At 37.3% G+C, this 12,722-nt stretch overlaps 1 protein-coding gene across 5 annotated transcripts in view; it reads left to right on the top strand.

The window, feature by feature from the left end:
• FBH1 (F-box DNA helicase 1) overlaps nucleotides 1-12,722 on the top strand; it is a 56,941-nt gene that overhangs the window by 8,513 nt on the left and 35,706 nt on the right. For 3 of the 5 annotated variants that reach the window (XM_081299303.1, XM_081299305.1, XM_081299306.1), the window contains 5 exons: nucleotides 4,216-4,371; nucleotides 6,432-7,030; nucleotides 10,906-11,036; nucleotides 11,142-11,277; nucleotides 12,524-12,714. In XM_081299303.1, the coding sequence (XP_081155429.1) occupies nucleotides 4,216-4,371; nucleotides 6,432-7,030; nucleotides 10,906-11,036; nucleotides 11,142-11,277; nucleotides 12,524-12,714 (1,213 nt within the window). The remainder of the gene's footprint in view (nucleotides 1-4,215; nucleotides 4,372-6,431; nucleotides 7,031-10,905; nucleotides 11,037-11,141; nucleotides 11,278-12,523; nucleotides 12,715-12,722) is intronic. The other 2 variants (XM_081299304.1, XM_081299307.1) reach the window with 2 other exon arrangements.

Genomic DNA, 12,722 nt, shown 5'->3' with positions numbered 1-12,722 from the left:
GTTAGGATTTTAACATGAGTTTGTGGGGACCTAAACATTCAGTCCATAGTGTGCACTGTGTGTCTGGCACTGCTGTGTGCCGATGGTATGGCAGTTAAAAAGGCAGACTAGTTCTTATCTTGGAGCATACTAACTGTATTTTTGACTCTAAAGTACATGATTGAGACATGCCAGTTTGATGATTAGTGTACATGCCTGTTTTTCTTACTAGGGCCCCTTTGTTGTTTAGTTGGCTGGAGAAAGATGGGATGAGGCCATTCTTCCATACTTTACAGAAAAGGTTCCAAGGTTCATCCTGTATGCATAAGCATACAAATCTGTACAAATCTATATTTTCAGCCTCTCTTTTGTATAACAACAGTATATCTTTTTTTAGAGTTTTTTTTTGTTGTTGTTGATGAACCTTTATTTTATTTGTTTGTGATGCTGAGAATCAAACCCAGTGCTTCACACATGCTGTGCCCCACATATGCCAGGCAAGTGCTCTAGCACTGAGCCACGACTCCAGCCTCTAAATAAATATTTCTAAAAGTCACATTTAGAAGTGTATCATGGATTTGAACACGCATCAGAATTCTTAATTAAGCCTAATTTTGTTATTGGTTATCTGTCTCTTTATTGATTTTCAGAACCCTTTTTACCTGACTTGTATTACCCCCGCTAAGCAGGCCTATGACTGGCCCCCTGTTTTGATGGTTTTATTTGTGAAAGCTTTTCCTCTCTAGGCCAGTTTGGCAATAGATGTTCTTCTGTTTTCATGAGATATCTTCTGTCTATTCGTAACAGTTCTCTAATATCTCCAATTCTAATTGTAGACTATGCTTGTCAGCTCTGAAGCATCTGGAAATATTGAAGAGACTAGAGATCATTTTGATAGCTAGGAATAAGGGGTTTGATGCATGGAAGCCTGCAGCTGCTCCTCTGGGAGAGCCAAGTTGGAGCATCTCATCTAGGGCCCAGATAGTTCTACATTGGAAGGCACCTCACAGCTCTTCCTTATTTCTTTTCCATTCTTACCATAGGGCCTCTTTCAGACAAAATAATAATTGGGTTTTATTTTTGATATGAAAGGTTTAAACAGAGGTGGTAAAATTTGAAGTCTTATTTTTTTTTGAGAGAGAGAGAGAGAGAGAGAGGATTTTTAATATTTATTTTTTAGTTTTCGGCAGACACAACATCTTTTTTGCTTGTATGTGGTGCTGAGGATCGAACCCACGCCGCACGCATGCCAGGCGAGCGCGCTACCGCTTGAGCCACATCCCCGGCCCCTGAAGTCTTATTTTTAAAAGGTATCAGGCTTTGTTTTTTTCTCACAATCTAGAGAAGTTCAAACATATCCTTTTCTATATAGAAAACTTTCCTTTTTTTTTTTTTTTTTTTTTTTGCTTTTATGTGGGTGAATAAGACTTGTTTAGAGAAATTGTTGAAAAACAACAAAAAATTTTACGAATTCATTAAAGCAATGAAGATATTTGATTTTCTGTTAATAATGAGTAATTGAGATATTACGTGCTATTTTATTTATTTATGTTTTTTAAATATTTATTTATTTATTAGTTATTGGCGGACACAACATCTTTGTTTGGGGGCTGGGGATGTGGCTCAAGCGGTAGCGCGCTCGCCTGGCATGCGTGCCGCCCGGGTTCGATCCTCAGCACCACATACCAACAAAGATGTTGTGTCCGCTGAGAACTAAAAAATAAATATTAAAAAAAAAAATCTTTGTATGTGGTGCTGGAGAATCGAACCCGGGCCGCACGCATGCCAGGCGAGCGCGCTACCGCTTGAGCCACATCCCCAGCCCCTTACGTGCTATTTTATAAAGCTATTTCCAACACAGATTTGGCTGTAATTGGGCTAGCTGCTGCTGTACTTCTTGTCGTCCCATTAGATGGAGTCATCTTAATATTTTAAAGATATTTCCATGTTTTAAGAAAGTTAATCAGATAGGCCTTGTTAAATAGAGGAAGCAGATAGATATATTCTCATAGGGTTTTATATTTGACAAACAGTTTTGGATATATTTTCTCATTTAATCCTAAGTCTCTAAGAGAGAAGCAAAGTTACCTGAAGTCATATAGCAAGCAAGTGGTCAGCTGGACTCAAACCCAGTCCTTCTGTTAGGGCCATCATCTATGCTAATCAGTGTTGCTCTCATCAAAGTGAGCATTTTATAACTGATGTTGCCGTAGCTTAACAATGGTAGTACTGCATGTTCTAAATTCAGTGGTTCTGTGGTCTTCAGCATCCTTTTAGAGTGGCTCACAGAACTATTTTTGTGTGTATAATTTATTTTTGAGAAGTCTTACAATTCATGAAGTTTTTAAAAAACTTATATTACACCTTAAAAGAATTACTGAATTTTAAAAAAAATATTTTTTAGTTGTAGTCGGACACAATACCTTTATTTTATTTATATGTGGTGCTGAGGATTGAACCCAGGGCCTCACATGTGCTAGGAGAGTGCTCTACCGCTGAGCCACAACTCTAGCCCGAATTAGTGGAAATTTTAAGGGTGATTTTTCTGAAGAGGCTGGTTACTGGGAAGGAATATTGATTAAAAAATATTAACTGTACTAGTTATACTTAGTAGTGTTTTGATTTTATATGTTTTAAAGTATAAAGGAAATGGCTAGTGAGATTCAGTTTATTTTAGGACTTGTGAAAATAAGGTACTGGTAAGGAACTGCTTTTATCCTCTTGATCATCTCCTACAAAAGGTAACTTTAATTCTATATATCTGTACTACTATTTTTTTTTTTTTTTTTTTTGGTACTGAGGATTGAACTCAGGGGCACTTGAACCCTGAGCCACATCCCCAATCCTATTTTGTATTTCATTTAGAGACAGGGTCTCTCTGAGTTGCTTAGTGCCTGGCTTTTGCTGAGGCTGTCTTTGAACTTGCGATCCTCCTGCCTCAGACTCTTCAGCTGCTTTACCACACCAGCCTCTGTACTTATCTTAAAACAACAACAAAAAACTATTCTACTTATAATTTTAATGCTATGAGGAAGGAGGAGGTATTTAGATCTTACCTGCAGAACAGAGAAGCATGAAGAATCTTGGCTAAATATGAAAAAGCATTGCCTGACAGAAAATGAGTAATATAACACTAAATATTTTTGTACTTTTTTTTGTTGTTGTTGGGGATAAAACCCATGGCCTCACACATATACCAAAGCATTATAACACTATGCTATACCTCCAGCCCCTTTATTTTGGTGCTATTGAAACAGAATTTTAGGCTCAGTTGATGCTGCGATATATTGCTGAGAGAAAATAGGAACTTTCCTCCTCTGAAGGTCCTGAAAAGTGGATTCTATTCTCTTTCTCTTGGGGCCTTTCTCTTGTCCTAAGTCTATTCTCCGTACTGAGATGCTCTTGGGCCTGAGAGCTCTCTGCATTATGGTCATTCTCTTGAGTAGTTTACAGTAGTTTTATTATGTTTGCTTGCTTCTGAGACTTATAGATACTGGTGTGTGTGTGTGTGTGTGTGTGTGTGTGTGTGTGTGTGTGTGTGTATGGGATGGTAAATTTGTTTTTTAAAATATCATAGCCGACTCTTTTAAGTTTATATATATGTTTTTCTAACCACAATTGAAAAAAACAGTGGACAAAAATTAAATTATAAAAGTTCTTATTATTTTTTTAAAAGCTGTAGTTAACTCTTAAATTTATTTGTGGTTAATGTAGGAACATATGTGGCCTAGACAGAGGCAAGGAAAAGCTGCCAAATATCACTTATTCCTTAGTGGCAACTTCATTTTGAATAAATATCTCATGATAAAGTTCTCTAGGAAGTTTAAGTAACAAATACTAAAAAAAAACTCATTTTAGAATCTTATAATGTCATTGGAAATTCTTAAATTTTAAGAAGAAATCCTAAGACATTGTGAAATGACTAAAAGATGGTGGGCATATAGGGAAGACAGAAGGGCTGATTGGGTAATCAATAAAATCACTCATCATAGGCTGGGGCTGGGGTTCAGTGGTAGAGCGCTTGCCTAGAAAGTGTTAGGCCCTGGGTTCAATCCTCAGCTCCACATATAAATAAATAAAGATATTGTGTCCACCTACAACTAAAAAAATAGTTTAAAAAAAATCACTCATTAGTCACTATGTTCCTAAAAAATTGAGTATAATTTGCTGACTGCCTTGTAGAATTGGTGATAACTAATGAATATCCCATTTCTTTTGCCTGTTGGTATAATACAGTGAGACGGTTTAAGCGGAAGCATCTTACAGCCATCGACTGCCAACATTTGGCTCAGAGTCATTTGACTGTGACCCAGCCCTTCAGTCAGAGATGGACAAACAGAGATCCGAATCATGGTCTCTATCCTAGACCCAGAACAAAAAGAGGGAGTAGGGGTATGTCTTCAAGAAAATATCTTGCTTTTCAGAATCTGTAGTCTGTATGGCCTTTGGATAGCTTCTAGTATAAAAGTAGTTATAAATATTGCTTCTGTGATTTTGTAGTCCTGTTGTAATAGTTTGACAATTGTTTCATTATTTTTGAATTTTTTGTGAAAATTCTGTCTTCTTATAATGTTGATTAAAAACCCCAGGGAACCTCTTAATTTGTATAGTTATACCCTGATAAAAGACATGAACCAATATCACCAGTTTGCCAGTCCAGAAACACTTGTAATTACTTGAGTATTAATCATCTTTGTCCAAACTGTCACTAGGTCCACTGTGTTGTTATATTTCCTCATTCAGTGCTTTCATGGCACAGTGTGCCCTGTCATCTAGTATTTGGACCATTGCAGTAACCTTTCTCCTTGACTTCAGATTTTTTTCAAATCAAGTGGAATATGTGATAATGAATTGTTGATAACTAATAAATATCCCATTATTATTTTCTATAATGTTACAGCCATTCTTAAGAACTTAATATGTTTTCTTGTTAATACAATGGAATCAAATTTTCGTTTTCATTACCTAATAATTTTAATTTTTAAAATTGACATATTTGTTGTCATTGACATATTGTACTCATTTGTAGGATACATATCATAATTTAATGTGTATATACAGTGTGTAATGATCAAATCAGGATAATAACTCTTCTGTCTCCTCATTTTGGTATTAATTATAAACATGCAGAAATTCTACTTCTGGGATTTTGGTTCTCTTATTACCCTTCCCTGTACCAAATGAATTCCTGCTTTTGTTCATACCTGTTAGTATAATCTAGATTGCCTTAGTTCCCTTTGGTATGTCTAATTTCAGAATCCAATTTAAATATAATCTATTCATCTTTAAATATTATAATATGTGTCAGTTTTGGGAACTACTGTAACCAATTTTAAACTACATATTGTCTGATATTTAGTTTGTTTTGTGTGTACAAGTGAACTTCTCATCTATGTTGTGAGTTCTGTAGCATTTGGAATATGGCACTAAGCATGTAGTAGGATCTTAACTATTAGTGTGACTGAATCTGACAATTAGCAAATAGCAGGATTTAACCAGGCCTTATTGTCTTTAAAATTCAGGATATCTATCAGAGGCAGTTATAATTGTTTTTTCCCCTAATGTTAATTATGAAATATTAATTTCATTTCCATAAATTTAATTAAAGGTCGAGCCTTCTTTCAGTTTATTCTCTTACTTTCCGAAGTAAGGACTTTGGCCATAGCCATTTAGAAAGGAATGTATATAGTTGTGTATTTAGTTGTATATTTATAAGGTGCTTACTTCATTGGCTTTTAGAAATAATTTTTTTGGAGTCTGAAAATAGCATGGGGATATGGGAAATCACTATGTAGGCTTCATTACATGCCTGAAATGTCTGTGAGATCATGGACTGACACTTTATATTTGTCTCAGAATTATGAGTAGTTAGTAAATGGTGTTTAAATAAAGTGTAGAAGAGATTAAATACCACTCTAATTATATGATAATAATTCTGATTTCTTTTTTAAAAAAATAAATTAATGCATCAGCTTCACAGAGGAAATAAAAAGGGCTTTAACTCCATCAGATGAGAAGAGTAGGACTTTCCAAATTTGATAACCTAAAGCATATTCCTTTTTACTCACACAAAAGTAGACTTGCTGTTGTAGGAGAAAGCCAGGACATGCCTCATGTGAGCAGATGTGTGAATGGGAGCAGTCGTTTCCTTTCTATCCATTCAGGTGTCCTTGTGCAGCATTATGACTTGTTGCTTGTGTATATTGTAAGCTATAAAGTTGGCCATCACACCACTGAAAGAGTGGTCTCCATCTATTTCCAAATATGTGTTTGGTACTCCTTTGAATTAACTATTTATATACATTCCTGACCCATAAACATATCCTTGTCTCTTTCCTCTGTCTACATCAATAATTGAACATTGTTGTTCAGTTAGGTTGTCTTGTTTGGATCAACTGCAGGTCAGCAGCCATGGATCATTTTTGTCCATTCTGTTTGCGTTTTCTCTACAGGTCAAGGATGTCAGAGATACAACCCTGAGTTCTTCCTAGCTGATCAGCAGCGGCGCACCAATGACATGGCCAAAAGCAGTTCTGTTGGCCAGGACAACTGTCAGGACTTGGAGGGTGACATGATCTTTGCTGCAGAGAGCAGTGGTACCCTGCCTCAGGAAGGTGATGGAGAAGAGAGATTGGGTTCGTCGGGGTCTGCTCTGCCTCCCAGAAAGCGCTCTTGGTCCTTTGAGGAAGAGAGTAATAATGCCACAGGGACCAGCCACAGGGATGGAGTTGCTAAGAAAACCCCACGACATTTGTCGTCATTATGCACAAGGCCTAGGGAGGCCAGGCAAGAGACAGAGGACTGTTTGTCACAGCGCTTTGCAGAGTTGGGAGAAACTGGCCAAGACATTGAGGACATTGGTCCTGACCCCATTCCTGACTCATATTATGGGCTGCTTGGGACTTTGCCCTGCCAAGAAGTGCCAAGCCACATTTGTAGTCTGCCTAGTGAAGTCCTGAGGCACATCTTTGCCTTCCTCCCTGTGGAAGACCTCTATTGTAATCTGAGCTTGGTGTGCCACCTTTGGAAGGAGATAATCAGTGACCCACTGGTAAGTAAAGTGCTCAGTTGAGTGAAAGTCCCTCTAAAAGCTTGTATATTAGCTTTATTTAATGATCTCTTCAGAAATGGTGGTTTTTCCTTTCCTTTCAGAATAATGTCCATATTCCAAAGGGCATTTAATCTATTTTTGTCCCATCATTCCAGATGTGGAGCATGTTAAAAAAAAAAAATTAAATAAGCTGGGCATGGTGGTGCACACTTATAATCCTAGCACCTTGGGAGACTGAGGCAAGAGGATTACAAGCTTGAGGCCAGCCTTAGCAACCTAGTGAGACCCTGTCTGTAAATTTTAAAAGGGCTGGGTATGTAGCTCAGTGGTAAAGAGCCTGTGGGGTAAATCCCCAGTAACACATATACACATACACACATTAAATAAATAAAAATTATATTATAATTAATTATAATTGCATAATATATACTAAAATAATAATACTAATACAATCTCTAGGTTATGATCTCTGTCCCATTTTAATGCACCTGTGTCAAATTTGATGAAATATTCACAAAATTGAAAGCTTGGGACTTTCTAGATTCAGGCCTTCCAGGCTTGTCCCCTCTGTCAATCTAGTCTCCTTATTTTGTTCATCTCAGCTCATCTCTCTGTTCTGTCTCGATTGTAAACTGCATGTTCCTGGCCCACCACGGTGTGCTCTAATCTCCCCACCCCACTTGAAGGGTCCGTCATATCTGTTCAAGGCTTAACTCTGTATTCATCATTCTTTCTCATTTCATCCTGTTGAGGTTAATCATTGTCTCCTCTTTGTGTTACTATAGCAATTTATACTTCTGTTAACATAATTTATCACATACTGTATTACAGTTTTAGACAGCTTTCTTCTCTACTTAAGCTTATTTTCTCACTGTTAGAAGCTGATGATTTAAGTTGGTTATCCCATTTGTTGAAAGCTGATTGTCTTATTCATTTCTACATTCTCCATTATGTTCCACCATTTATAGAGAGAGAACAGGTGATCATTGAGTATTGCATTGGAATCACCCTGAGTACCTGTTGAGATTGATAGTGGGAATTTCTACTTTTAGAAAAGATTTCTTGATGCTACAGTTGGTCATATTATTGCTTTGGCTCTCTGTCCTATGTTCATTATCCTCCTTTCTAGTACAGGTTTGGGTTCTTAGGTAAACCTGAGGACTAGAGAATGTTTTGCCCGATTACCTATCCCCTAAACACCTATAGGGGACAAATCAGAGATACAGAGATTAAATCTCCCTTCAACATTCTGATGTTTAAACATTTAGGGATGGAGTGCATGATATATTAAGATAGAGAAAATTTTTCTTCTAAACAAAAGATTTTGGAGGAAATTTCAGCATCACTCCAGCTTCATTCTTTGCTCATGATCCTAGCTCCTAGTTTCTTGAGAGAAATATCTTCCTGCTTTCATATGTGAATTCTGTTTGTGTCATTGTATTTCTGTCCACTAGTTGAGCACTTTGGTGTGAACTCAGAAGTTGAAGGTGGGAATAAGGGAGAGTTTGTTTTGTTTTGTTTTGTTTTTTCATTCTGCTTGAGAAGATTCTTGGGATAGTGTCCCAGTTTGTATTTACCTATTGAAATGGTAGATAAGGCTGTTTTTATCATTATTAACAATTACATGATGTATTTATTTTCAACAATCTGTCATAGTTCTCAGGCTCTGTTCTTTTAGTGTCTTTGTCTGGCTTTAATATCTTGGTAATGCTTGCCTCATAGAATGAGTTTGAAAATGTTCCCTCACTTCAGTTTTTGGGAAGAATATGAGAAACATTAGCATCGATTATTCTTTAAATGTTTGGTAGAATCCTCCAGCAAAGCCATCTGGTCATAGGCTTTTCTTCTTTGAAAGTTTTTAAATTACTAATCCATTTTACTCATTGATCTCTTCAGTTTTTCTATTTCTTTATGAATTAGTCTTGATAGGTTGTGTTTCTAGGAATTTATTTTCTTCTGTTACTCAATTTATTGGTATATCATTGTTCATAGTACTCTTTTATAATCCTTTTGTGTAGCATCAGTTTTAATGTCCCTTATTTTATCTCGTAATTTAGTTATTTGAATGGTCTTTTAGTCTAGTTAAAGGCTTATTAAAATTTTCTTTTTCTTTTTCTTTTTTTTTTTTTTGTGTGTGTGTGTGTGTGTGTGTGGTGCTAGGAATTGAACCCAGGGCCTTGTGCATTCGAGGCAAGTATTCTGCCAGCTGAGCTATATCTCTAGCTCCCAATTTTAATTTTTCTTGCCTAAAAAAAACAGCACTTTGTGTTTTGTTAATTTTGTTTTGTTTGTTCTTCTGCATTTATTTCTGTTCTAATGTTTTTTACACATCTCTCCCCTTCCCCCAAGTGCTGGGGATCAAATCTAGGGCCTTGTACCTGCTAGGCAGGTCCTCTGCCATCATGCCACACCTCCTCTGATCTTTTAAATTTCCTTTCTTTGGCTAACTTTGGGCTTCTTCTTTTTCTAGTGCCTTGAGGTATAGGTACAGTGTTCATTTCAGATCTTTCCTCTTTTTTTTTTTTAAGTGTAATTATAGCTACAAACTTTCCTATCAGCAGTGCTTTCACTGCATACCTCTGTGTTGTGTTTTCATTTTCATTTGCCTCAGGTATTTTCTAATTTTCTTTGTGATTTATTCTTTGACACTTTGGTTGTTTTAAGCATGTGTTATTTAAATTCTGTGTATTTATATATTTTCCAGATAAGTTAATTTTTAGTTTTATCTCATTGTTGAGAAAGATATCTTGTATAATTTCGTCATTTAAAACTTTTTGGGGGGCTGGAGATGTGGCTCAGCGGTAGAGCCCTCGCCTCGCACGTGAGAGACCCTGGTTTCAATCCTCAGCACCACATAAAAATAAATGAGTGAAATAAAGGTATTGTGTCCAACTAAAAAATAAATATTTTTTAAAAAAACACTTTTTTAAAAACTCTTTTTTTTTTTTTTAATATTTATTTCCTAGGTGTAGATGGACACAACACAATGCCTTTATTTTTATGTGGTGCTAAGGATTGAACCCAGGTCCCGCCCGTGCTAGGCAAGTGCTCTACCGCTGAGCCAATCCCAGCCCATTTTCTTTTTAAGAGAATACTTCATAATTCATTGTTTTAAACTTTATTTTATTTTTATGTGGTGCTGAGGATCGGACCCAGGGCCTTGGATGTGTGAGGCGAGTGCTCCACCACTGAACCAAAACCCCAGTCCCATTTAAAACTTTTCAACACTAGTTTTGTGATCTGTCCTGGAAAATGTTCATGTTGAGAACAGTATATATTCTGCTGTTGTTGAGTGGAGCATCCTGAATATATCTGTTAGATTTATGAGTCTGTAGTGTTGTTTCAGTGCTATTTCCTTATTCATCCTCTGACGGGTTTCATCCTTTGAAATTGGGTGTTATTTCTTCCTTCAGTTCTATCAGTATTTGCTTCATTTGTTTAAGAGCTCTGGTGTTTGATACATATCAAAAATTGTATCTTCTTGGTAAATTGACCTTTTTTTCATTATATAACATCCTTTAAAGTCTCATGTAACAGTTTTTGACTTAAAGTCTGCTTTGTCTGATATTAATATAGCAATAGTTGTCATATTATTTTGTCCTCATTGAAACTCTATTAGTGACTTGATGTTCCAGATATAGAAACTGAAGCACTAGGTTTTCCTAAACTATAACTAGTTAGTGTTAGAAACAAGACCCAGTTCTAGTTTCTAACCAAACTTTGTATAATATTTCTACATGATCTGTTCAGCTTATAATTTGTGACCTATAACTGCTTTTCAACTGGTAGAAGATTGTCTGTGTGGGTTTATGTAATCTACTTTGTACTAATCATTGCCTGCATGTTATTTTTGTTTTTGTATTTTAACTACATAGTTCATTCCTTGGAAAAAGCTATATCATCGATACCTGATGAATGAAGAGCAAGCTGTTGGCAAGGTGGATGGCATCCTGCTGAACTGTGGCATAGAGAAGGAGTCAGACCTGTGTGTGCTGAACCTCATACGGTGAGCTTCCTTCTTCCTGTGAGGGAAATGGTTTTCTAAGTCCTTCCTCACACATCATTGCTTATGATCATCTATCTTGTGGACTCTTCTCTGAATGTTTTACAGATACACAGCCACCACTAAGTGCTCCCCAAGCGTAGACCCTGAGAGGGTGCTGTGGAGTCTGAGGGACCATCCCCTTCTTCCTGAGGCAGAGGCGTGCGTGCGTCAGTACCTGCCTGATCTCTTCATGGCTGCTGGGGTGTGTTAAGAGGATCTGGGGGACAGGGGGGGATGGTGGCATCTTTTTTCCACTGGAAGAAAGTACATTAGTGATCAGGTTCAGCTGAAGATTATGTTCATTTTCAAAACTTTTATGTATCCCTGAATGCTTAGAAGCATTAATCTTGTCTTTGGTCACCTTAGAGAAAAAAGAGGCTGTAAAATTGTAGATTCTTGAATTTGGAAGGGATTTTGCAGAAACATTTAGTTTAATTTCCCAGTCTGTTGAGGAATTCTCTGTGAAATATTCCTAAAAGAGGGTCATCTAACCTCTGAACACTCAGTAATAGAATTTCTTTACAAAACAGCCCATTCCATTGTCAGCTTTGGTTATTTGAAAGGCCAAAGAAATTTAAGGAAGGGTCTTGCTACCAACACAGTGAGGTAAGGAGAAGCTGGAACTTCTGAATCTTAGTCTGATTGCTCCTGAATCTCAGTCTGATTGCTCCTCACCCAGATCAGGGGTTCTCATGCTTTGTCTTGGAAGGTACCTGCACCTTTTCCAGCATTCTGTTAGCCACATAGGACTAGAAGTCCTGGCATCTGCATCCCCTTTCTTTCCTGAGTAAAATGATTGCAGATGGTGGTGCAGCACATTTTCTTTCCCAGGATGGTTGTAGCGAGAGGAAGATAGGACTTCTGTTTCTTGGAATGCATTCTTTAACAAGGAGATGTTTGGTAATGTCGGAATGATAAAGATGTGTCCATTATTGACTATTTAATAACAGAAGTAAATTAACATCACAACACTAGGAAGTTGTCAGTCTTGATGTCCTCCCTAAAGACTGCAGTCTTCTTTTGTATTTCTAACTTTTCTTCAGTACAGGTAGGAACTTGTTAGCCAGTTACCTGTTTTGATTCTGCCGAGTACTTGTGTACCTGAGGACTTACACTTACCTGGAGAGGAGAGATGGGGATTTGAGAGGGAACTTGTGTTTTTAGAGTGTCATCTCTATGCAAGATTCTTTTGGATACTTTATAAATGTTATTTAATTAAAGAAAACTAAGATCTCAAATCCAAAAGCAAGGAAAAGACAGAATTCAGGGCAGGAAAAAAGTTCTCTTGTTTCCCATAGGTGAGTTGAGAAATATGGGCTCAGTTCTGATGGAGTAGGTAGCACATGAACCCTAGACTTGGCTTTCCTCACTAGTTCTCTGGTATGGTTCCTCCTGATTGTGGCCTGTGCCTGGGCCTCTCCTCCTATCTTTTGCACCTTGCCTTGCAGGGTGTTAATGTCTGGGCTTTGGTGGCAGCCATGGTGCTCCTCTCCAGCAGTGTGAATGACATCCAGCAGCTGCTCTTTTGCCTCAGGAGACCTAGCTCTACAGTGACCATGCCAGATGTCACCGAGACCTTATACTGCATAGCTGTACTCCTCTACGCCATGAGGGAGAAGGGGATTAACATCAGCAATAGGTAATGCC

The sequence above is a fragment of the Spermophilus citellus genome (assembly GCF_964194105.1).
Source record: "Spermophilus citellus genome assembly, chromosome: 6".
Classification (NCBI taxonomy): domain Eukaryota; kingdom Metazoa; phylum Chordata; class Mammalia; order Rodentia; family Sciuridae; genus Spermophilus; species Spermophilus citellus.
Note: the sequence above shows the minus strand (reverse complement) of the source record. Positions and strands in the feature narration are given on the sequence as shown.